Source organism: Oncorhynchus mykiss, chromosome 3 (assembly GCF_013265735.2).
Source record: "Oncorhynchus mykiss isolate Arlee chromosome 3, USDA_OmykA_1.1, whole genome shotgun sequence".
Lineage (NCBI taxonomy): Eukaryota > Metazoa > Chordata > Actinopteri > Salmoniformes > Salmonidae > Oncorhynchus > Oncorhynchus mykiss.
Genome location: NC_048567.1, coordinates 23,236,262 through 23,262,661, shown reverse-complemented (window position 1 = coordinate 23,262,661; position 26,400 = coordinate 23,236,262). Strand labels below are relative to the sequence as shown.

General features: G+C 45.0%; 1 protein-coding gene across 8 annotated transcripts in view; it reads right to left on the bottom strand.

Annotated features, from left to right (window-relative positions):
- Positions 1–26,400, bottom strand: part of LOC110514420 (chondroitin sulfate proteoglycan 5) — a 54,735-nt gene extending 28,335 nt beyond the window's left edge. For all 8 annotated transcript variants that reach the window (XM_036972424.1, XM_036972426.1, XM_036972428.1 and 5 more), the window contains exons 1-2: positions 25,762–26,400; positions 14,134–15,106 (exon numbers count right to left, since the gene is read on the bottom strand). In XM_036972424.1, the coding sequence (XP_036828319.1) occupies positions 14,134–15,106; positions 25,762–25,858 (1,070 nt within the window). In that variant the 5' untranslated portion in view covers positions 25,859–26,400. The remainder of the gene's footprint in view (positions 1–14,133; positions 15,107–25,761) is intronic.

Here is a 26,400-nt window from a genome sequence, read left to right as displayed (position 1 = left end):
AATACACTTCCGCTGTCTACAACCAGGATCTCAGCGATCACTGCCTTATTGCCTGTATCCGCTACGGAGCCGCAGTCAAACGACCACCCCTCATCACTGTCAAACGCTCCCTAAAACACTTCTGTGAGCAGGCCTTTCTAATCGACCTGGCCCGGGTATCCTGGAAGGACATTGACCTCATCCCGTCAGTTGAGGATGCCTGGTCTTTCTTTAAAAGTAACTTCCTCACCATTTTAGATAAGCATGCTCCGTTCAAAAAATGCAGAACTAAGAACAGATATAGCCCCTGGTTCACTCCAGACCTGACTGCCCTCGACCAGCACAAAAACATCCTGTGGCGGACTGCACTAACATCGAATAGTCCCCGCGATATGCAACTGTTCAGGGAAGTCAGGAACCAATACACACAGTCAGTCAGGAAAGCTAAAGCCAACTTCTTCAGGCAGAAGTTTGCATCCTGTAGCTCCAACTCCAAAAAGTTCTGGGACACTGTGAAGTCCATGGAGAACAAGAGCACCTCCTCCCAGCTGCCCACTGCACTGAGGCTAGGTAACGCGGTCACCACCGATAAATCCATGATTATCGAAAACTTCAACAAGCATTTCTCAACGGCTGGCCATGCCTTCCGCCTGGCTACTCCAACCTCGGCCAACAGCTCCCCCCCCCCCCCCCCCCCCGCAGCTACTCGCCCAAGACTCTCCAGGTTCTCCTTTACCCAAATCCAGATAGCAGATGTTCTGAAAGAGCTGCAAAACCTGGACCCGTACAAATCAGCTGGACAATCTGGACCCTCTATTCCTGAAACTATCCGCCGCCATTGTCGCAACCCCTATTACCAGCCTGTTCAACCTCTCTTTCATATCGTCTGAGATCCCCAAGGATTGGAAAGCTGCCGCAGTCATCCCCCTCTTCAAAGGGGGCGACACCCTGGACCCAAACTGTTACAGACCTATATCCATCCTGCCCTGCCTATCTAAGGTCTTCGAAAGCCAAGTCAACAAACAGGTCACTGACCATCTTGAATCCCACCGTACCTTCTCCGCTGTGCAATCTGGTTTCCGAGCCGGTCACGGGTGTACCTCAGCCACGCTCAAGGTACTAAACGATATAATAACCGCCATCGATAAAAGACAGTACTGTGCAGCCGTCTTCATAGACCTTGCCAAGGCTTTCGACTCTGTCAATCACCGTATTCTTATCGGCAGACTCAGTAGCCTCGGTTTTTCGGATGACTGCCTTGCCTGGTTCACCAATTACTTTGCAGACAGAGTTCAGTGTGTCAAATCGGAGGGCATGCTGTCCGGTCCTCTGGCAGTCTCTATGGGGGTGCCACAGGGTTCAATTCTCGGGCCGACTCTTTTCTCTGTATATATCAATGATGTTTCTCATGCTGCGGGCGATTCCCTGATCCACCTCTACGCAGACGACACCATTCTATATACTTCCGGCCCGTCCTTGGACACTGTGCTATCTAACCTCCAAACGAGCTTCAATGCCATACAGCACTCCTTCCGTGGCCTCCAACTGCTCTTAAACGCTAGTAAGACCAAATGCATGCTTTTCAACCGTTCGCTGCCTGCACCCGCACGCCTGACCAGCATCACCACCCTGGATGGTTCCGACCTTGAATATGTGGACATCTATAAGTACCTAGGTGTCTGGCTAGACTCTAAACTCTCCTTCCAGACCCATATCAAACATCTCCAATCGAAAATCAAATCAAGAGTCGGCTTTCTATTCCGCAACAAAGCCTCCTTCACTCACGCCGCCAAACTTACCCTAGTAAAACTGACTATCCTACCGATCCTCGACTTCGGCGATGTCACCTACAAAATTGCTTCCAACACTCTACTCAGCAAACTAGATGCAGTTTATCACAGTGCCATCCGTTTTGTCACTAAAGCACCTTATACCACCCACCACTGCGACTTGTATGCTCTAGTCGGCTGGCCCTCACTACATATTCGTCGCCAGACCCACTGGCTCCAGGTCATCTACAAGTCCATGCTAGGTAAAGCTCCGCCTTATCTCAGTTCACTGGTTACGATGGCAACACCCATCCGTAGCACGCGCTCCAGCAGGTGTATCTCACTGATCATCCCTAAAGCCAACACCTCATTTGGCCGCCTTTCGTTCCAGTTCTCTGCTGCCTGTAACTGGAACGAATTGCAAAAATCGCTGAAGTTGGAGACTTTTATCTCCCTCACCAACTTCAAACATCTGCTATCTGAGCAGCTAACCGATCGCTGCAGCTGTACATAGTCTATTGGTAAATAGCCCACCCATTTTCACCTACCTCATCCCCATACTGTTTTTATTTATTTATTTTTCTGCTCTTTTGCACACCAATATCTCTACCTGTACATAACCATCTGATCATTTATCACTCCAGTGTTAATCTGCATAATTGTAATTATTTGCCTACCTTCTCATGCCTTTTGCACACAATGTATATATAGACTCCCCTTTTTTCTACTGTGTTATTGACTTGTTAATTGTTTATTCCATGTGTAACTCTGTGTTGTCTGTTCACACTGCTATGCCTTATCTTGGCCAGGTCGCAGTTGCAAATGAGAACTTGTTCTCAACTAGCCTACCTGGTTAAATAAAGGTGAAATAAAAAATTTTAAAAAATTAACTTAAGGGGGCTGAATAATTTTGCACGACCAATTTTTCAGTTTTTGATTTGTTAAAAAAGTTTGAAATATCCAATAAATGTCGTTCCACTTCATGATTGTGTCCCACTTGTTGTTGATTCTTCACAAAAAAATACAGTTTTATATCTTTATGTTTGAAGCCTGAAATGTGGCAAAAGGTCGCAAAGTTCAAGGGGGCCGAATACTTTCGCAAGGCACTGTATCTCTTGTTGGAATGTTCCCTGAGACTGTGGTCTTGGGGAGAGCAGTTAGTGATATTCGGTATACACGTATCTGGAGGAGGCCATAAATGGAGTTCCCAGATAAGGAAGGCCTGTTCATGTGTGTTTTTGACCTATGGTTTACCACACACACACCAGCACCCACACCCAATTTACCGGTTATGAATATGCGTTAGTGGTGTTGATACTGTGGGATTAATTTTGTGGGGTCTTTTCAATTTGGTTTTAAATTGGGTATGCAGAATGATGTAAATGTTTGAAATATTTTAAAGTGATTCTGAAGGACATGGAAAGAAAGGGGAAAGGGAATATTTAATGGTGTTGAATGCCCTGTATCTATCCTGACTTTCTGGTGAGGCCTGATCAATCTCACTAGAAATGATCGAAACAGGTGGGATTTAATTATAAAATGAATGAGAAACACTAGTCTCTATTCTGTTTTACCGTTACTTTATGGGATAACATTATTTCCTTATGGAGTTATCAAGAGTTGTAATTCTACGTTGATTGGTTATTCAAATTAGTTTATTTTTTATTTAACATGTTGTTCTTGAATCACGATGTGAATCATGTGTTCAAAGGGGAAATTACCAGTTCCCTGGGGCCCTGGTCTTTGGGTAAATATACAAATGTATTTTGTTCAGTCTGCATATAGAAGGAAAAATAAATGTTAATGAGGGTTGACATTTGCTCCAAATGGATTGTGATATGTGTATTGCTGATTTCATTAAATGGATTGTGATATCTGTACTGCTGATTTCATTTTTTGTCTTTGTTTCGATACAAATTTCACCAGATTGGGTCTGCTGGATTGTTGGGATTCACCGATGGGTTAGATTAACTCCCTGATCTGGTAACTCTTCCGAGAGGTCGCCAGTAAAATAAGGTAGCCTGCAGAGTTCTGTCTTACTATCCAGGTCTGTGCTCAAACAATTTGAGCTTCTACTTTTAAAATCCACTTTTCCAGAAGCAAGTCTCTCACCGTTGCCGCTTGCTATAGACCACCCTCTGCCCCCAGCAGTGCCCTGGACACCATATGTGAATTGATTGCCCCCCATCTATCTTCAGAGCTCGTGCTGTTAGGTGACCTAAACTGGGACATGCTTAACACCCCGGCTATCCAACAATCTAAGCTTGATGCCCTCAATCTCACACAAATTATCAATGAACCTACCAGGTACAACCCCAAATCCGTAAACACAGGCACCCTCATATATATCATCCTAACCAACCTGCCCTCCAACCTGCCCTCCCTCTGCTGTCTTCAACCAGGATCTCAGCGATCACTGCCCAATTGCTTGCGTCCGCAATGGGTCTGCGGTCAAACGTCCACCCCTCATCACTGTCAAACGCTCCCTAAAACACTTCAGCAAGCAGGCCTTTATAATCGACCTGGCCCGGATATCCTGGAAGGACATTGACCTCATTCAGTCAGTAGAAGATGTATGGTAATTCTTTAAAAGTGCTTTCCTCACAATCTTAAATAAGCATGCCTCATTTAAAAAAGGACCAGATACAGCCCGTGGTTCACTCCAGACCTGACTGCCCTTGATCAGCACAAAAACATCCTGTGGCGTACTGCATTAGAATCGAATAGCCCCCGCAATATGCAACTTTTCAGGGAAGTTAGGAACCAATATACACAGGCAGTTAGAAAAGCAAGGCTAGCTTTTTCAAAAATAAATTTGCCTCCTGCAGCACAAACTCCAAAAAGCTCTGGGACACTGTAAAGTCCATGGAGAATAAGATAACCTCCTCCCAGCTGCCCACTGCACTGAGGATTGGAAAAACTGTCACCACCGATAAATCCACAATAATTGAGAATTTCAAATTGCATATTTCTACGGCGGACCATGCTTTGCACCTGGCCACCCCTACCCTGGTCAACAGCTCTGCACACCCCACAGCAACTTGCCCAAGCATCCCCCATTTCTCCTTCACCCAAATCCAGATAGCTGATGTTCTGAAAGAGCTGCAAAATCTGGACCCTTACGAATCAGCAGGACTAGACAATTTGGACCCTCTCTTTCTAAAATTATCAGCCAAAATTGTTGCAACCCCTATTACGAGCCTGTTCAACCTCTCTTTCGTATCGTCTGAGATCCCCAAAGATTGGAAAGCTGCTGCGGTCATCCCCCTCTTCAAAGGGGGAGACACTCTAGACCCAAACTGCTACAGACCTATATCTATCCTACCCTGCCTTTCTAAGGTCTTCAAAAGCCAAGTTAACAAACAGATCACCGACCATTTCGGATCCCACCGTACCTTCTCCGTTATGCAATCTGGTTACCGAGCTGGTCATGGGTGCACCTCAGCCACGCTCAAGGTCCTAAATGATATCCTAACCTCTATCGATAAGAGACAATACTGTGCAGCTATATGCATAGACCTGGCCAAGGCTTTCGACTCTGTCAATCACAACATTCTTATCGGCAGACTCAACAGCCTTGGTCTCTCAAACCTGGTTCGCCAACTACTTCTCAGACAGAGTTCAGTGTGTCAAATCGGAGGGCCTGTTGTCCGCACCTCTGGCAGTCTATGGGGGTGCCACAGGGTTCAATTCTCAGGCTGACTCTTTTCTGTATACATCAATGATGTCGCTCTTGCTGCTGGTGATTCTCTGATCCACCTCTACGCAGACGACACCATTCTGTATACTTCTGGCCCTTCTTTGGACACTGTGTTACCTAACCTCCAGACGAGCTTCAATGCCATACAACTCTCCTTCCGCAACCTCCAACTGCTCTTAAATGCAAGAAAAACTAAATGATCGCTACCAGCACCTGCACGCCCGTCCAGCATCACTACTTTGGACGGTTCTGACTTAGAATATGTGGACATCTACAAATATCTAGGTGTCTGGTTAGACTGTAAACTCTCCTTCCAGACTCACATTAAGTATCTCCAATCCAAAATTAAATCTAGAATCGGCATCCTATTTCACAACAAAGCATCCTTCACTCATGCTGCCAAACATACCCTCGCAAAACTGACTATCCTACCGATCCTTGACTTCGGCAATGTCATTTTCAAAATAGCCTCCAACACTATACTCAGCAAATTGGATGTAGTCTATCACAGTGCCATCCGTTTTGTCACCAAAGCCCCATATACTACCCACCACTGCGACCTGAATGCTCTCGTTGGCTGGCCCTCGCTTCATATTCATCACCAAACCCACTGGCTCCAGGTCATCTTTAAGTCTTTGCTAGGTAAAGCCCCATCTTATCTCAGCTCACTGGTCACCATAACATCACCCACCCATAGCACACGCTCTAGCAGGTACATTTCACTGGTCATCCCCAAAGTCAATTCCCCCTTTGGCCGCCTTTCCTTCCAGTTCTCTGCTGCCAATGACTTGAACAAACTGAACAAAAATCACTGAAGCTGGAGACTCATACCTCCCTCACTAACTTTAAGCACCAGCTGTCAGAGCAACTCACAGATCACTGCACCTGTACATAGCCCATCTGTAAATATTCCATCCAACTACCTCATCACCATATTGTTATTTATTTATTTTTGCTCCTTTGCACCCCAGTATCTCTACTTGCACATTCATCTTCTGCACATCTATCACTCCAGTCTCTATCACTCCAGTGTTTAAATTGAAATTGTAATTATTTTGCCACTATGGCCTATTTATTGCCTTACCTCACATATCTTACCTAATTTGCACACACTGTATATATCCTTTTTTCTATTGTGTTATTGACTGTTTGTTTTGTTAATTCCATGTGTAACTCTGTGTTGTTGTTTGTGTCGCACTGCTTTGCTTTATCGTGGCCAGGTCGCAGTTGTAAATGAGAACTTGTTCTCAACTAGCCTACCTGGTGAAATAAAGGTGAAATAAAAATAAAATAAAAATGAGTCCTGAGACGGCGTATGTGGAGTGAGCGATGAGAGAGACAACATACAAACTTCTCTCATGCTCCTGGTGTACTGGTGGGAGAAAGGAACCAGACAGAATGGTGGTAGCGGCTCAGGTGAGAGACTCGTGTACGTGGGGAAAACTGATGCATCTATTTGGACATTGAAATCGGGGCATTATCAAGTGCCATCAAACGTGACAGGCAAGAGTTACATGTGCCGTTGGGAAGATGAACTGTAACGCTATCTGAAGAAGACACGCTAGAAGTGCCTGGAGAACAGGGGGGGGTGGTCAACCGTGCCCGTTGTTTAATTGGGGTATCAGGTTTATTGCGGAAGGTCTACACTCTACAAACAATTTAGATAAGAACGCATTGAGATACCGATCTTTCAGTACCATGCCACTCGCGACAGGAACACAGGGATAATGAGAAGATGTATTACCGGCAATAAAAAGTCCCGTTTATAAATGTACATTCTAACCGTGATGATGTGTGCGAGGTTGAGAAACTCGAATTTGAGCGATAGACTCAAAGTAAAGCACTAAGGACTATTATTCTAAATTTGGGTTGGATAATTTATTAAATGTTTTAGTTATGATTCGGATACCTTCGACAGGGAGGTTGTTAGAGAACTCACTGGGTGATGGCTTCGTTCAACAATTAAGGTTTTTTGTTTCTTTTGTTCTACCATGTCATCAGACTTTTTATGTTAAATCTCATCAATACATATAGATTGCTGGATGTTACGGTACAATTAATGGCATACAAGGCCCATAGTCTGTGTCTTGTGTTAGCACTCAAGGATGAAAATGAAGCTGATGGGCATGGAGACCACCAGCATCACATGGGCATAGAACGTAATGGATAGACGGTTCTTTCCCCAGTCTTAGACGCATCAAGGGTGGTGTGAAATTATTGTATTTTTTCTCTTCCCTGCTTAAGTCAATATGTTTTTAGGTTTCGTGGAACATTAGAGTGATCATTGTTCCAGAGGAGGGACTGATGTATATTGACTAATTGATTTGACATTGTTTTAGTATGGTTATAACTTTAGAAGTGCATTAGGAGTAGTGACCATTGTGTTATGAGTTAGATTGAATGACTTATGTGCAAATGTATCTGTAGCAGAAACCTGGTACACATGAGGCCTATGTATGAGACATCATGTTTACATAAGGCTGTTAAGTGGGATGGAATGTGACTGGGGTGGAGACCTGTGGGGTCTCATAAATAAAGGTTGTGGTGACAGAGTGGTATCATTCTCAGAGATGTGTTTTGTTACAGGAGATAGGATAGGGAGGACAGCTAACTGTACACAATATATTATGAAATTCAGTTGAAAGTTACGCATACCCAGATCATGGTGAGAGTAGTAGAGATAGTGTTGGCATTTCAGACACTTTTGTCAACTTTCAAGAAACCTGTGTCTCAGAGTTTTGTTAGGTTGAATATTCTTCCAACGTCATTAATCTCTATCCCATTTTATAACAGCCAGCGAACACTTGACAAATTCCATGCAGTAGTTATTCTGGGGCGGCAGGGTAGCCTAGTGTTGGACTAGTAACCGGAAGGTTGTGAGTTCAAACCCCCGAGCTGACAAGGTACAAATCTGTCGTTCTGCCCCTGAACAGGCAGTTAACCCACTGTTCCCAGGCCGTCATTGAAAATAAGAATTTGTTCTTAACTGACTTGCCTGGTTAAATAAAGGTAAAAAAAAAAAAAAAAAAAAATTCTCACGGCAGTCACTGTAGGGGCAGTAATTAAAGGAGGCTATAGTGACAGCATGGAATTGGACTACAGTGCAAATTAGGGAATTTGAGGTATGCGTAGTGTAGTGTCAGTAATAGCAGGGGTTACTTTAGTAGAATTGTTGGGATATAATTTTATGAGGACTCATGCCACATGGTTTGGTAGCTGGTACCTGGGAGACCGATGAGGGTATCGGGGGGCTGTTATTCACGTCACAAATTAGTGATCTTGCCATAAGGGGAGAGTCTATGTTGTCCTGTTGTCAGGAAATGACCCGTGCGTTGCAGTGTGTATATTCCCAGGTGAAAGCGGCACATGAGGAGCAGGAGATAACCAAGGGTACGGGCTGAGTTCTGGAGATTGAGTGTACATCAAGATACACCAGGCAGGATACACCAGGCAGCGTTGGTCTGGTCCACACACAGTACTCCTTTCAGCACCTGCAGCGGTAAAGATCGTCATGTCTCTTCTCGGTGAGTTCACACTTCTCACGTTAAATGAGATCCGGCTGCATAATGGGTGAGCGTGAAGACGCCTTGACAAAGGAAGAGAAGCTAATGAGAGAGAGAAACACTAGACTTTACTGTAGACATACAGATGGGTTGGGTCTGGGAGCTACTTTAACCGCCATAGTTGGGTTGGGTTAGTTGCTTTATTGGTTAATGCATCATATAAAAGGATAGATGTTGGGGTAATTGTCAGAGGTGTGGACTCGAGTCACATGACTATGATGACTTGCAACTCGACTTTGACTTTAACACCAATGACTCGTGACTTGACTTGGACTTGAGCCTTATGACTCGACCTGACTTGATACCCTCCCCAAGCCCAAATATTAAAAATGATGCTATTAAAAAAGATTGGCAGCGCATCAACTCTTCATTTAACGGATTACAGTTAGAATCAGACAGCAGCCAATCAAATTGTACCAGGTGAGAAAACGTTGTGCGAGGCAGTGCAGAGGAACGTCGGAGGGTGAATTCAGATGGAGCCTTTGGAAAGATAATACCCCAAATTATTTTTGGGGGATATAAAGACGACGCTGTATCAACAAAAAAAAAGATTTTAATTTGCAAAATATGTGGGAAGAAAATGACAGACGGAGGCGCAACAATTTCCAACTTTGTTCGACATTTGAAGTTACACAAAGAACGGTAAGTCGTGGCTAATATAGCCGACAGCTATATATTTATTACTTTACTAGTATCATGTAGGCTAACGTAACGTTAAATCAATGAGTCTCCACACAGTCAGTTAGTGTGGAAACGTGAAATGGAGCTACAACTGGCTAGGCAGTTGGTAGCCTAAATCCTGCCTGATGTTACTGCTGTTTCTAAAACCATTGACATACGTTAGCCTACTGTAACCACAGAGAGAGAGAGAGAGAGAGAGAGAGTGTGTGTGTGTGTGTGTGTGTTAAGGTTGGGCGATTGTGTACAAGCCTACATCGTGCACGATCGCGCCCCATAGCGATCCTCGATAGTTGATCACTACTGGGGGGGGGGGGGGGGGTGTCTTTTGCACGTCTACCCATGTATTTCCATGGAAATATAAAGTTTAATAGGAAAGTAATAAATATATAGATGATTTGCGTAAATGTAATATACTTGGGAACACCTCTCGGCTTGGGAACACCTCTCGGAGCCTGTGGCAGGTAAGGGGAAGACTGGGTGAAAGCTTGAGGAAGTTCTCTAGGGCCTTCATGTTTGTGGAATCCAGCAGAAAAGTACCCTGGAGGCACAGTTAGGCGAGAGAGAGTGGGAATTGTCATGTTATCAGGCGTTGGGTTTTCATGCATATATAATTATGCATATCTTACATAGCTTGTTAATACTGTTATGTTTTTGTGTTTCTCGTTGCTTTTCAAGTCTTGTGCTATCACTATATTAGGAACCAGAAGGAGAAAGTTGAAAAGAAAGAAGTCAACAGCTCCAGCGGACACATTATTTTCAGTGTTCTATGAGAAATGGAAATAAGAGTGTGCATTGGGTGTGACTATAGAACAGAGCCCATAAGTCTCTGCGTTTGTAAACCTCACTGTGAATGTTAATCATGTTTTTTTGTTTTTTGTGTTCATGTTTTGTTGTCATTGATGGTTGATTTATAAGTAATTTCCAAGTTTATATAAATTGAACAGTAGGAAGCTATTGTTCAAAAGGAGGGACTGTTGGGTTCTGATTTATTGACTTATGAAATCACGAAATATACTTCCTTTCACTGAGGGAGAGAGGGTAATTTATAACAAAGGGTTAAATATCAGTGCTTGTGTGAATGTCTTTTGTCTGTACAGCTGTTTGACCCTTTGGTATTAATAAACTTGGTTTTATCTTTCATAGTGTCCGTCGAGTTCTTACTCTGATAATTAAAACCTAACACCATGTTACCTGATGTAATGGATGAATCAATCCCGCTCGTTTGATGGTTGAGGCAGAATACCACAAGATTTGTCTGTCTAACATCTTATTCCAACCAACCAGCCCCTCCTCCCCCATCCACCCCAGTAACCATATTAATCCTCAACATGATGACATGTCATGGTTTTTCCTACTCATGTAACCTGGCTTACACGTTCTCCTCATGGTGACCTCTATAAAGATCTGTTGACCTGGTATCAATGCACCAGGATTGGGAACCTTGTAAAACACACAAAATCACACAACAACCCTTTCACCAAACTTAATCAGTGTTTCATCTAGAAATATATGTTTCACATTGCAATACATGTTCATATAAAGTAATTGCCTTTTACAATGAAATGCTCACATTACTTTTGATATGATTCCCTTCTAATTTGTTGAAATACATTTTACTATTACTTAATCCGACCGCTGTTAATTGATAATCACTTAACCGTTTGGTAAACCTATAGATTTTATATTGGTTGGTCTACTGCAAATTTTGAGAAGTACAATGAAAATGTATGTTTGTTAATTAAGTAGAAACATGTGAAGTATGATATATACTGTACTGCACGATTACCACTATTCTGATATTACTTCAAGGTAAATGTAAAAAATCAGACAATGACAAGATCAGATACAGTGGGGCAAAAAAGTAATTAGTCAGCCACCAATTGTGCAAGTTCTCCCACTTAAAAATATGAGAGAGGCCTGTAATTTTCATCATAGGTACACTTCAACTATGACAGACAAAATGAGAAAAAAAATCCAGAAAATCACATTGTAGGATTTTTAATGAATTTATTTGCAAATTGTGGTGGAAAATAAGTATTTGGTCACCTACAAACAAGCAAGATTTCTGGCTCTCACAGACCTGTAACTTCTTCTTTAAGAGGCTCCCCTGTCCTCCATTCGTCACCATAATGGCACCTGTTTGAACTTGTTATCAGTATAAAAGACACCTGTCCACAACCTCAAACAGTCACACTCCAAACTCCACTTTGGCCAAGACCAAAGAGCTGTCAAAGGACACCAGAAACAATATTGTAGACCTGCACCAGGCTGGGAAGACTGAATCTGCAATAGGTAAGCAGCTTGGTCATTTTATCTGTCATAGTTGAAGTGTACCTATGATCAAAATTACAGGCCTCTCGCATCTTTATAAGTGGGAGAACTTGCACAATTGGTGGCTGACTAAATACTTTTTTGCCCCACTGTATGTACTGTATGTAATGCATCCCCTATACTGTGAACATATATCCAAAATGATGTTCCTGGGGTATTTTTCTTTACTAAAATTGCATTGGCCAATACAGTACTGTAATATGTCATTTACGAAGCAGGTCTTTTTATCCAAGGTGACAACAGTGAGTCCACACATTTTTGCATGTGACCCCAGTGGGAATCAAACCGACCACCCTGGTGTTGCTAGTGCCATGCTCTTAATACTGTAACTGAGCCACACAGGACCACTGCAATACATACGTACAATACAATACTGTAAAATACAATACATGATTACAGTACAAGTGGAAGGTGTATGATTGTCATCCCCATGAGCATGCTACCCTCCGCCAGGCCATGGACGAAGCATGCAATGACATCAGAGTGCAAAGCTGTTATCAAGGCAAAGGGTGGCTGCTTTGAAGAATCTCAAATATAAAATATATTTTGATTTGTTTAACACTTTTTTGGTTACTACATGATTCCATACGTGTTATTTCATAGTGTTGATGTCTTCACTATTATTCTACAATGTAGAAAATAGTACAAATAAAGAAAAACTCTTGAATGGGTAGGTGTGTCCAAACTTTTGACTGGTACTGTAGGTCAAGCTTGGATTCACCATCCCCCAAAAAAAATCCACAGGTGCATGAACAATGAGGACATTTACTGTGATGTCGATGAGAACCTACAGACAAATGCTCTACTGGCTTGATGCAAACTAGTGCCTGCTAAACGTTATGTTTCTTTCATTCACTGAATTTCTTTCATTTGATTACAGTACACCTATATTGTAATGACATCTGAACAATATATTTTTTGCATCAATGATTGTGAAAGATGTCTTCAATTATCACACACCTTTGATCACACATAGGATAGAAATGATGGGAATTCGATGTTCCATTTTTGGTTGATATTGCCTAATGTGAAAACAGTGTAATATTCTGTAATGTACAGTACTGTAGCATATTGCATTCAAAGGAACATTTTGAAACATGTACAGTATCTTGCATTTTTTTGCTATTGGATTAACTGGTTGTTAAAATAACTACATTGAGAAGATATCATCATTACGCCGTGCACCAAAGCGACTGAAAAAAACAGTATTATACATTGTCTGAGGTTGAGACTGATAGGCTGTGGAGCTTTGGCCAGTGTTGACCATACTCACATGATGCCTAACATTTGGAAATATAATTAGGATAAGAAGATAGAATAGAATATGGAAATATAATTTGTGTGTGTGTGTGTGTGTGTGTGTGTGTGTGTTTGATTGCGTGATTGATTGTGCACGTGTGGGTCGCGTGACTACCACACTACAACCGGATGGTTGAAATTGATCTGGCAAAACAATGGCCGTATCCTCATAAACGTCTCTGTAAAGCATCCAGGAACACGTGTTGCTTTATATTCTCTAGACTAAATCACTGAGCTGCTTCATATGGGAGCCCTACTTTCATTTACATGGATATAGGGTTTTCTCTCTCTATCTCTCTCCCTCCCTCCCTCCCTCCCTCCCTCTCTCGCTCCGTCTCTCGCTCCGTCTCTCGCTCCGTCTCTCTCTCTCTCTCTCTCTCTCTCTCTCTCTCTCTCTCTCTCTCTCTCTCTCTCTCTCTCTCTCTCTCTCTCTCTCTCTCTCTCTCTCTCTCTCTCTCTCTCTCTCTCTCTCTCTCTCTCTCTCTCTCTCTCTCTCTCTCTCTCTCTCTCTCTCTCTGTTTGTGATGGGGAACTGTTTTCCATCCTCCATCTCATTCACTCATCAGGCTAGCTCATACTTTCTAAACACATTGTCAAGGGTGTAGATATCTGTTATTGTAATATAGATGGGTTTTATTGGGTTCAATGTTTATCTCTGATATGTTAGTAAATTTGATTTCTTCCATCTGGATGCCTTGCCTATGATGTTAGGGCGTGATGGCTGTGTGTGCCAGAGTGTTTGTGTGTGTGTGTTTGTGTGTGTGCGTGTGCGTGTGTGTGCGTGCGTGTGTGTGTTCATTCCATCTCTCACCTGCAGAAGACCCCCATGCCATCCAGTAGGTAGCACTGGCCTCCGTTGAAGCAGTAGCTGGGCAGTGTGTCGCAGGGGGAGCGGCAGGTTCCATTCTGCTTCACGTAGCCCTGGCGGCAGCCACCGGCTCCGTCTGAGCCATCCACGGGTAACGCTGGAGGGGCTGCCGCAGGGCCCTCTGGAGCAGCAGCAGCACCTCCACTGGGCAGCCTCTTGTCTGGGGTGAAGGAGCCGGAACCTGGGGGAGCCCTGGGCCTGGAGCGCGATGGAGGCCCGGCAGTTAGCCTCAAGTCGTCATCCCCATCCAAGGTATCAGTAGTGGTGCTGTAGGAGTACTCATCAGGGGTGGGCGACGCACCGTCTTCGTACGGCGTGAGGTAGTCGTAGTTGTCTGGCATGGCCCAGGAAGTGGGGTCGCCACCCTGGAGCTCGTGGGCCAAAGAGGAGGGAGAGGGCGGGGCTAGGTCCAGGCCGCGGCCGCGAGAGGCGGGGTCGAAGAAGTCCACCGTGAGGACGTCCGGGCGGGAGGGGTTAGCAGCGGCGGGTGGAGGGGCAGTGGTGGTGGCCAGGTCGGCTACTCCTTCTTGGAAGTGGCGGTCCAGGTCGAAGACGTTGTCTCTGGCGTTCAGCCACGGTGGGTCGGTGTGCTCCTCTTCATCCTCCGTGCCACGGGGGTTGCTAGGCAGCAGGAGCTCTGTCTCTGCTGAGTCAGGGCTGATCCTGGGCGGGGCCACCACCTCCTCCTCGGCTGGCAACACCCCTTCTCCCAGCATGCCGCTGCTTTGCTCCTCCTCGGAGCGGGGCATGTGGCCAGGCCTCTGGGTCACTGTGACGATGGGGCTGACTGAGTTGCTGATCCAGGTCACCTTGGTAACGACATCATTCACTTTGGCCGCTTCTTCGACCTTACTGGGCAGGGATGTCACATTGGCTGTGGTGTCCAACTCAGTGACATTGGCCCCCAGAGTGTTCCCTGCAAACATACAAGAAAACAATGCTGTCAGGGCCATGAGTGAATATCCTTTAATCAATCTGTCCACTTAATGTCATTCATAATAAAAAACACGGACACAAGAACTAGACCTAATATAAGCGGCAGAGACACAGATGTAGGATCTCAATTGGAGCCAGTTTCCTACGGCATGAAAATAATCCGGCAGCAACAAGAAACGTGAATTATTATGTGCATTAGAATGAATCAACTTTTTTTGTAGGAGTTGATACATTTTTCATTAGGGCAAGTCAAGTCTGACATTTTTTAAGTGGAAATTACAAACCTTAGAATCCTTTTTAAATCTCAGATACACTACACGTTTGCATTTCCTGCTGTGCAGGAAAATTCTCAGCAACAAAAGAGTGATCAAATGAACATCCTACATCTGTAGTAAACAAACACCAACCGAACAAACTATGAGATGACCAGTGACTTTCTTGCATTGAGGCTTCAGCCAAAAATCCACACACGAGTTGTGTCAGCCATTGAATGATTGAACATATAGTGACTCAAGTCCCTAGTCATTGGGCGGTATCTGTCTCCCAAACTGGCTCAACAGTCCAGCATTACCCTGAAGCTAAAATGCAAAACAAATTAAACCAAGATGGACTGGCCATATACTTATCCACTGGTAAATGACTTCAGCCAAGTGTAGCTCCTTATTCCTCTCCTAAAGCAGCTTTGGCGAACCCCATGGATTATGTGTAATAATTGACTAATGTACTTGAATGGCAAGGAGCTGGGATTAGGGATTATGGTTTGGGGTTTAGGGTCTCCGGGGCTCCCTGTGGGAGGTGGAGTGATCTGGAGGGGAGACGGTCATATGGCATCTTCAGCCTGCAGTCTCACAGAGAGCAGAGCTGAGAGAAACACAGGGAGACACATTACTTTAACCAGACACACATGTACTTCAGTGAAAAAGTGTTGGACTTACTTGTCAGTAAGAGAGACCAACATGTTTTCTTTCTCAGAAATGCCATCATCATATTTAATAAGCGCTATGCCATTTGTGACGTGATGTCTCGGTTTCACCGTGAAAACAAAGAAGAAGAACCTTCACACCCACACGAACCATTATCTCATATGAAACAATATAACTATTTCTTCATTAAACGTGGTGCGTGACAACCAAAGAACTCACAAAGCTTCAACAAAACCAGTTGCTGTTGTACTAGAATTATTAATAGGAAATATACAGTGGGCCTATAGAGTATTGCATTACTAAGCAGATAAAGGTTGTTAATGGGTGCCGTCACGTTAGTATTATGGTAGCAGCCCGGTGGAATCCTGGGCTTTTTACTGCTGTAGTCAGAGAAACAGAGGCTTTCAAAAAGAGGATGAATTTTGAGTTAATCCATCCACCAGATAGACTCGCACTGCTGTTAAAGACATCATCTGACATTCTGACCAGCGCCGCTTTGGCCAAAACCACTATGGCATGCACGCTTACACACATAATCAGGGAATATACTTAAAGGAATATACTGCACACACACACAGACGCACACACACACGGACACACACACATACACACACACACAGAGACGCACGGACAAACACACACACACACACACAGACGCACACACACACAGACGCACACACACACGGACACACACACATACACACACACAGAGACGCACGGACAAACACACACACACACACACACACACAGTCATTCCCTCATTAAGTGATCAACTCTACAGAGAACAGAACAGGCTAGCTAACTATGTGTGAGTAGTCCCCAGGGGAGCAGGCTACTCAACAGACAGCTCCCTCTGACGGTAAAGAGACACTTTAGTCACACTTCTGTATTTGTTCAGCTCTAACAATTACTCAGTCAGTTTGTGTCTTTTATAGTTGTACGTCTGGAAAACAAACAGAGACAGAAAGTAACGTTCCAAAGACAAAGTCTGTCTCATTGTTTCTGGCAAAATGGCCAAACAGTAACATGAGTCTATGTTTCCTGTTGTTTTCACAATCAACAACTAAACGTCCCTTTTTCAGGACCCTGTCTTTCAAAGATAATTTCTAAAAATCCAAATGACTTCACAGATCTTCATTGTAAAGGGTTTAAACACTGTTTCCCATGATTGTTCAATGAACCATAAACAATTAATGAACATGCACCTGTGGAACGGTCGTTAGGACACTAACAGCTTACAGACGATAGGCAATTAAGGTCACAGTTATTAAAACTTTGGACACTAAAGAGGCCTTTCTGCTGACTGAAAAACACCAAAAGAAAGATGCCCAGGGTCCCTGCTCATCTGCGTGAACGTGCCTTAGGCATGCTGCAAGGAGGCATGAAGAATGCAGATGTGGCCAGGGCAATAAATTGAAATGTCCGTATTGTGAGACGCCTAAGACAGTGCTACAGGGAGACAGGACGGACAGCTGATCTTCCTCGCAGTGGCAGACCATGTGTAACAACACCTGCACAGGATCGGTACATCCGAACATCACACCTGCGGGACAGGTACAAGATGGCAACAACAACTGCCCGAGTTACACCAGGAACACACAATCCCTCTATCAGTGCTCAGACTGTCTGTAATAGGTTGAGGCTGGACTGAGGGCTTGTAGGCCTGTTGTAAGGCAGGTCCTCACCAGACATCACCGGCAACAACGTCCCCTATGGGGCACAAACCACCATCGCTGGACCAGACAGGACTGGCAAAAAGTGCTCTTCACTGACGAGTCGCGGTCTTGTCTCACCAGGGGTAATGGTTAGATTTGCGTTGATCTTCGAAGGAATGAGCGTTACACCGAGGCCTGTACTCTGGAGCTGGATCGATTAGGAGGTGGACGGTCGGTCATGGTCTGGGGCGGTATGTGACAGGATCATCGGACTGAGCTTGTTGTCATTGCAGGCAATCTCAACGCTGTGCGTTACAGGGAAGACATCATCCTCCCTCATGTGGTACCCTTCCTGCAGGCTCATCCTGACATGACGCTCCAGCATGACAATGCCACCAGCCATACTGCTCGTTCTGTGCATTATTTCCTGCAAGACAGGAATGTCAGTATTCTGCCATGCCAGTGAAAAGCCCGGATCTCAATCCCATTGAGCACATCTGGGACCTGATGGATCGGAGGGTGAGGGCTAGGGCCATTCCCCCCAGAAATGTCCAGGAACTTGCAGGTGCCTTGGTGAAAGAGTGGAGTAACATCTCACAGCAAGAACTGGCAAATCTGGTGCCGTCCATAAGGAGGAGATGCACTGCAGTACTTAATGCAGCTGGTGACCACGCCAGATACTGACTGTTTCTTTTGATTTTGACCCCCCCTTTGTTCAGGGACACATTGTTCCATTTCTGTTAGTCACATGTCTGTGGAACTTGTTCAGTTTATGTCTCAGTTGTTGAATCTTGTTATGTTCATACAAATATTTACACATGTTAAGTTTGCTGAACATAAACGCAGTTGACAGTGAGAGGACGTTTCTTTTTTTGCTGTGCTTATAACAGTATCATTCAAAGTATGGTCAGTGGTGTGGCCTAACAGCCTTAGAAATATTTTTGTGATACATGGCTGTCATTTATGTGCAGTATAAATGTCTAGATTTCATGGGATGTCGGGTTTGTCAGGGTTATTAAGTTAGGAATACTGGAGTTGTACTGCATTGGGCATCAACTCTTTCATCAATTAAAACATTCCATACATGTGGTTCTCTCTTCTAAAATGTCATATAATCACTATATAAGCAATGTCATATCATGGAGAATCATAGGCTGTCCAAAATTTGAATCTTCAAGTGATTACTTCAAGGTAAAAATAAATAATCTTCAAAGGATTCTTAAAACCTTTTACTGCAGTGGGTCACACAGAGTGTTTCTTGGTAGTCTTAACCAAATCTACTTTCAAAAAAGTATACACCTCACGGTTATGTGCTTAAAGAAACGAAAACACCTGAAAACTGTCAGATATAGAGTTGAAATATATTACATTTGAGTTTGCATACCAATATAACACTGTATATACTATACATCACAGAAGACTGAAATATAACAAAACCATTTGACATAGAAACACCGGATTTTTATAAATAACGTTAATTAATTATGAAATTACTAAAAATATGAATACCATTCCACCCATGAGGCCACTAGGGGGCAATTTGTTCATTTGACTGCATTATTAATTACTTAACACCGTAGACACACACACACACACACACACTCTCTCAACCCCTTCCGTTTCTCTCTGTCTCTCGCTCTCTCTAGGGAGGACACCAGTGGTGCTCTTGAAGAGCCACTCTATTGGAGGCAGCAGTGTGTCTGTCTGCCAGGGAGAAATTACTGATTCTCTAAAGTGAGTTTCAATTAAAAATGCATCCTCACATAGAGTCTTGTTAACCTAATTGGATTAACAAGGAGACTTTTGACAGGTCGCTGATTTCGCTGGGCACCACCGGCCAGGACTAGGGTTGTAAAATTCCGTGAACTCTTCATAAATTCCCTGGTTTTCCAGAAATTCTGGTTGGAGATTTCCAGATTCCGGGAATCCTGCAACCGGAATATCGGGAAAACCAGGGCATTTAATGAAAGTTCACGGGATTTTGCAGCCTTAGCCAGGACCCATAGATAGAGAACCACTGTGAACAGCAGATCCATATCTCCCACTAGTACACAGCTATCTATCTCCTCATCACCTGACCAGGCCACAAATAAAGGCTTTTGATTCAATAAGGAGAACTGAAGTTTAGTCCTAGACACTTCTGCTCACATGCAGGGAGAGTGGGCCGGCCCGTATATGTGTGGCTGTTTCTGAAGTCAAACTAGAACACATTAAGTTGCTTACGCCATTGTTGGAGTTACTTGAGTTGAGGTTTCCATTGAAAGACTTGTACACACCAGAGACAAATAGCAGTCTCATTCTCTTTCAACAATGTGAAGACACTGATTTGATTTATCCAGTTGCAAGGCGAGACTATTAATACCAGGCCAAAAATACTTCATATTGCGTTTGAGACTGTTTGTGATCAAGCAAAGTTTTAGGAGATCAGAGAATACAAAACCTGCATGTAATTATCTAAAAAAAGCGAGTGATCAAAAATGCAATGTAATTTAACGCTTAACTTGAGGTGGGCCTACAGAGGCAAAACTATTGTGTAGCTCATGGATTGATATCAAAGGGAGACTTGTGTGAGATAGAGGTAGGTGACTTACCTATTCAGTATGAGTAACCATACATCCTGAACATCAACCCAATCCCAGCCAACAAGATACACTGTGCCCACTATGACACAGAGTCTGTTAACAAGGCTGTGGTATACGGGATGCCCAATAAAATGGACATTAGATCCACAGGTCCAGCAGGGTGGCAGCCTGGCATGATGCCACAATGGCCTGAATGGGGATTGCCAAGGCATTGCCAGGGTAGGGTCAGGTCCCTGTTTAGACCTGGTCTTCTCACCGTCCCCGGCCTCCACCACTGATTGTCCCCCTGGCCCAGATGGAATCAGGCTCACAGGGGCCACAGCAGACCCCCGGGCCTAGGGCTGTCGGAGAGCGGTGTGTGGCAGCCTGGGAGGATGGGGGGGGATAAAGTGGTCTTTGTGCTCCACTTTCAGACGGGACAGTCAGACAATGTTACATAAGGAACCCCCTCACCCTTTAAAGGGTATTCTGAGGTGTTTGGGGGGTATGGAGGGGTTGGGGTAGGTTCCAGCCCCTGTTGCGGAGGGCGTGGGTGGCGGTAATGAGAGATATTTGGCATTGCCAGGGGCAACAGGGTTGATGTTGGCTATCTGCCAAGTCTTTTGTTTCCTGGTTAGTTGGGATGCGTTGCCTACCTCCAAATGAAACAGGGGATTGTGATTGGCTATGACAGACAGTAAAGAGGACGGTGATTGTTTGTGACAGATTTTTAGCTCCCAGACAGTTGACACCGACAGAAGGATATAGGGGTGAAGGGTCAATGGTCAGGGTGGCCAGAGCAGTGAGATAAAGTGGGAAAGGGGGGAGGGAAAGAGGGAGGGAGAGAGAGGGAGGGAAAGAGAGGGGGAAAAGGGAGGGAAAGTGGGAGGGAGGGAAAGAGGGAGGGAAAGAGAGGGAGGGAAAGAGAGGGGGAAAAGGGAGGGAAAGAGAGAAGGAAAATGGGAGGGAACGAGAGGGAGGGAAAATGGGAGGGAAAGAGAGGGAGGGAAAAGGGTGAAAAAGATAAGCAGACGAAATGGCAGTTAGGTGAGCATGAGAGAGAGAGATGAACAGCAAAGGATGATAGTCAAGTGAAAAGGATTGTGAGGTTGTGTGTGAGAGAGTGAGTGTGACTGATCACTCGTTTCCATTGATTTTATAGTGAGCTCCCTCTAAACAATCCTCAAGAGAGGACCTTCATACTGTGTATAGACACACACATACACACGTGTGCACGTATAACACACACACACACTATATAACTATTATGAATAATGCATGAACCTTTTTCTCTTTACTCAATACCATTCATTATTATCGATGAAAGTGGATATGCATGAGTCTGCACTCAGCAGACTAACACCCCTGCACTGATTTCCACCTACCACTCTCTCAATCTCTCTCTCTCCTTCTCTCTCTCTATACCTTCCTCCCTCCATCACGTTAAACCTTTCATTTCTGTGCTCAACAGGTGGCAGGCTGGAGGAGGGCTGTGTTGCCATGGCAACGGTCTTGCCCTCACTGTGCAGAGAGAGAGTTGATGCAGCGTTGCTAACCTAACAGATCTGCACACAAACACACGCATGCACGCACACACTACAAGGACAAAATGCTAATACTCACATTTCCAGACATAAATATTCATTGCGTAAGAACAAAGGGTGTGTGTGCAGGTGTGTAGCTTACATAACACTTGAAGTTTGTGTGTGCCTGGTTGTGTGTATGCATGTGTGTTATCAAAATGCAGAACAGGGAGCCTGTCCTCTCTCAGCATGCCCCTCCGGTGTCCATACTCTCCTCCATAACCTTCCTGCTTCCTCCTGATTGGTTTAAGCCAGCGGTTCCCAACCAGAGGTAATAGGAACCCTGAGGTACTTGGCCTATCCATAGGGGGCACTTGAGACTCATGATACCATAAAATGCACACGAGGGGGTACCACAGGGATCCTCCAGGCAGAGCTAAATTCAGTTGGTGCTATACAGTAACTAAACAAGGTTGGGAACCACTGATTTAAGTGATTAGCCTAATTAAAAATCAAGGATTCGATAAACTCCCAGCTTTCAAAGGCATCCAGGGATCACACAGTCCACATTAATCCAGCTATCAGTAATCTTATTATCCATTTTATGCTTGTTTTTCCTTTAGTTCTTTCTTGGGCTGGTTCAGCTGAAGGGTCAGGTCAGTGTCAGTGTGGTGGATGTCTTGATTAATATATAATAACATATGCCATTTAGCAGATGCGTTTATCCAAAGTGTCTTACAGTCACACATGCATACATTTTACATATGGGTGGTCCAGGGAATGGAACCCACGGTCCTCGTGTTGCAAGCACTGTGCTCTACCAACGGAGCTACAGAGGACCACCTCTTTGACAGGGGGAGGTGGGGGAATGAATACTAATAGGACAGGGCTCAACTATGGACGCCCGTCTCGGTGATGTAAAACGCTCCGCTCGCATTGCAGAGCACGGTTCGCTTTGTGGAGGAGACTAGATGTGCGCTGACACATTAGGAGGCGCGTGCACTGACATGAACTCGCTGACACGCACACAGACTACTAGAACGTGCAAGAACACAAAGATACACACTTATTCTTAACACTATCACAACCTATGGGAATGCTCACACACACGTTTAAACGGCTGGCCAGGTCAAGCCAACCGACACCTATGTTAATGGTCCCCTGCTGGCAACTGGAGGCAGAACCTTGGAGCAGGGGGGTGCAGGGAGGTGCAGGGGGGATCAGGGGGGTGAAGGTGGTAGGACAGAGAGAACGGGATAACACTATTGTGTCTTCTCTGCTTCTCCCCGTGCTTCTCCTCCTCTGATGAGATGCAAGGTCACTCCACAATCCCCCTGAAGCAACACAGAGAGGAGCTGCCTAAAGCGGGTTTCATGTTACACATGCAGAGGCGTCTTTGCGCGGAGCACGCCATTGTTTGAGATGGAGGGAGGTGGATTGCAGATGTTCTACCAAGCAGCATGTGAGGTGCACGGGGTTGAGGTACACGGGGTTGAGGTACTCCTAATGATTGTAGAGAGAGAGAGAGAGAGAGGTAGAGAGAGAGAGAGAGAGAGAGAGAGAGAGAGAGAGAGAGAGATAGGGAGAGAGAGATAGGGAGGGAGAGAGAGGTAGAGAGAGAGAGGTAGAGAGAGATAGGGAGGGAGAGAGAGAGAGGGAGAGAGAGAGAGGTAGTGAGAGAGGTAGGGAGAGAGAGAGAGAGAGAGAGAGATGTAGAGAGAGAGAGAGAGAGAGGTAGAGAGAGAGAGAGAGAGAGGTAGAGAAAGAGAGAGAGAGAGGGAGGGAGAGATAGATCTAGAGAGAGAGAGAGGTAGGGAGAGAGAGAGAGAGAGAGAGAGAGAGAGAGGTAGAGCGAGAGAGAGAGGTAGAGCGAGAGAGAGAGAGAGAGAGAGAGAGGTAGAGAGAGAGAGAGAGAGAGAGAGAGAGGTAGAGAGAGAGAGGTAGAGCGAGAGAGGGAGAGAGAGAGGTAGAGAGAGAGAGAGGTAGAGCGAGAGAGAGAGAAAGAGAGGTGGAGAGAGAGGGGTAGAGCGAGAGAGCGAGGTAGAGCAAGATAGGGAGAGAGAGAGAGAGAGAGGTAGAGAGAGAGAGGTAGAGCGAGAGAGGGAGAAAGAGATGTGCACTATTTCTCCAATTTACTTTATATTGATTTTAAAATGACTGTTATGATCAAAATGTGTGTTTTTTCCTAAACTGCTATATAAAAGGCTGGGGGGGATTTGGCTTGAAGATTAACACACTGCGTTTCAAAGATAATCTGTCCGCGGCAGATGTGTGTCAGCAGGCCAGAGGAGAGCAGAGGAAAGGAGGGAGAGGCAGGCAGGAGGGAGAGGCAGGCAGGCAGGCAGGCAGGAGGGAGAGGCAGACAGGCAGGCAGGCGGGCTGGGAGGCCGACCTTCCCAGAGTCCATCATTCCCAGAGTCCATCACCATGCTGGCCCCAGGGACATAAATCCTGGAAATGTGGCTGAGCCTTGACTACCATTACCCCCTCCATCACCCGTCCAAACCCGCTCACACAGTCATCATTCTGAATGGGGGAGGAGAGATGCCTCTACGTCCCTCACCCCCTAACCATCTCTTCACTTCGGAAGACTGAAAATGGCACCAAGAAGAGGTGCCCTGTCCCTAACAACTGGCATTGTTAGGGACACCATTCTTTGGGCACCACAGTGTTCACAGTAGAAGGAGCAGGTGGTGCCACTGCCACAGCCCACCGGTGACGCAAGAAAATGAATAAAAGCCTAGTTCACAAATTTTGTGGAACTAATGTTTTTAATTGTATTTTTATCAGAGGGTGCTGCACCCTCAGCACACCTACTTTCCTGCAGCTATGATTGTATATATTTGGCAAGGCTGACGTTATATAATATATTCACCCATTTAATCCGGACATTGTTTAAGCATGTCTTGGCGCATTGGTACCGTCTTCAGTGCCCTGTTGCTGGGCGGTGATGGGCATAAACGGATCCTCTTTTTGCCGGTTGGACAATAGTGCACCAACCCGGACCAGCGACGCGCCAGGGAGATTCCAGTCTCCAGAGGCTACACAGACTGACATATGGATAAATAAATATAGCCTATCATCCCATCCTTCCGCAGACTACATTGCCTGTAGAGTACCAATTCACGCTCCCCCCATTCCTACAATCACTGGGCATCATCCTCCCATCCAAGCAGAAGTGGCCAAACATCAAATCTAATGGTAATGGCGACCGCGTAAGGAAATTGAAATAAAATGAATCAACTAGATTAGGTACCCTATATCCCCATGATGTCATATTGATTCTATCCCTGGGCTATTCATATCCAACAACATTATTCATATGTAAGAAGTGCTGTGATTCAGCATGAGACAATGAGGATAAAGAGTTTTCAGTGTCTTTTCATGTTTTCTATAAAAGCCATGGCGCGCTGTATCAGAATGTCCGTTCAAATTGGTTGATGAATAATGCAACAGAGACTCCGACCGTAATCCTGCCTTTGTGTCGCCTGGCTCCATCACTGCCATAGTGACAGCAGCAGCCTAGGGGGAGCAGTCCTAGCGCATCGGCTCGCCACTATTACCCGGTAACACCGATAGAGAGTGGGTCATTGCTGAAAGGCAATTGTGCCATCCGGCTCTCCAAAAACCAATACAACCTCCATGCATTTGCCACTCTTTGGAATTGACACATTGCCCGACAATAACCCACCCAGAATGTCATATCATAACCCAAATAAAATATTGGTTTGCGTCCTGGGTAAAGATAACCTATGGTGCAGTGCTTAATTAATGACACTATTCTGAGAGTGAGCGCATGACCAGTCGGCTCTAGTCTACAATAGAAGGCTCACTGGTCCCCTTTGTTGGACTGACTCTCTATGCAAGTGTTTTGTCACTGGTTTCACGGTGGTCAGCCTATCACACGCATGCGAGGGAAAACAAAGAGACAACCCATGCTTTCTTGTGAGTCAAAAATGAAATTATTTCTTACCATGTACAAAGAGGGGAATCAAGTGTAGAACCAGAATGCTTGACAGCAGCAGTAGCCTCCAGCATCCCGTGCAAAACCTCGCTTCCTTTCCGTTCATGCTTGCGTGAGATAATGGCCAGAAAATCTGATGAAAATCCCTCTCAAAATGAAGTGTTCAAAATTGTATTAATCCGAATAGTAAATCTTTTGATTTGATTTGTGCCCCCTATCCACGTTAGACTCCCGCCTCCCTGCGCTTCTCCATAGTAACTTCGTCTTGAGTGGTGTGCTTGTATTTACTTCTCCCGCTTCTTCAATTAACCACAGTTCAATCGTTCAAGGCCCCGTCGCCACCGAATATCGGCCAGACGGAGACCTCGCACAGCCAAGGATGGACGTTCCGTACTGGAGCTGTTGAGCGCAAGCGAAAGCTGCGGCTCCGTTTGTTTTTGATTAGAGCGATGGCACTTCACCATAGGACGACTGGGAACGCTCCGCGGAATGTGATGCGATCGGCACTGTTCTCACCATCTGGGAAGGGAAAAGGATTGTTGCTGCCCCCCTCCTCCGGTCTCCTACTCCTACCCCTCCTCTTCCCAAGGCTTTTTTCCTTTCAATAATTTGGACCAATTTGCTATTCAACTGAGACTTGGATCTTGC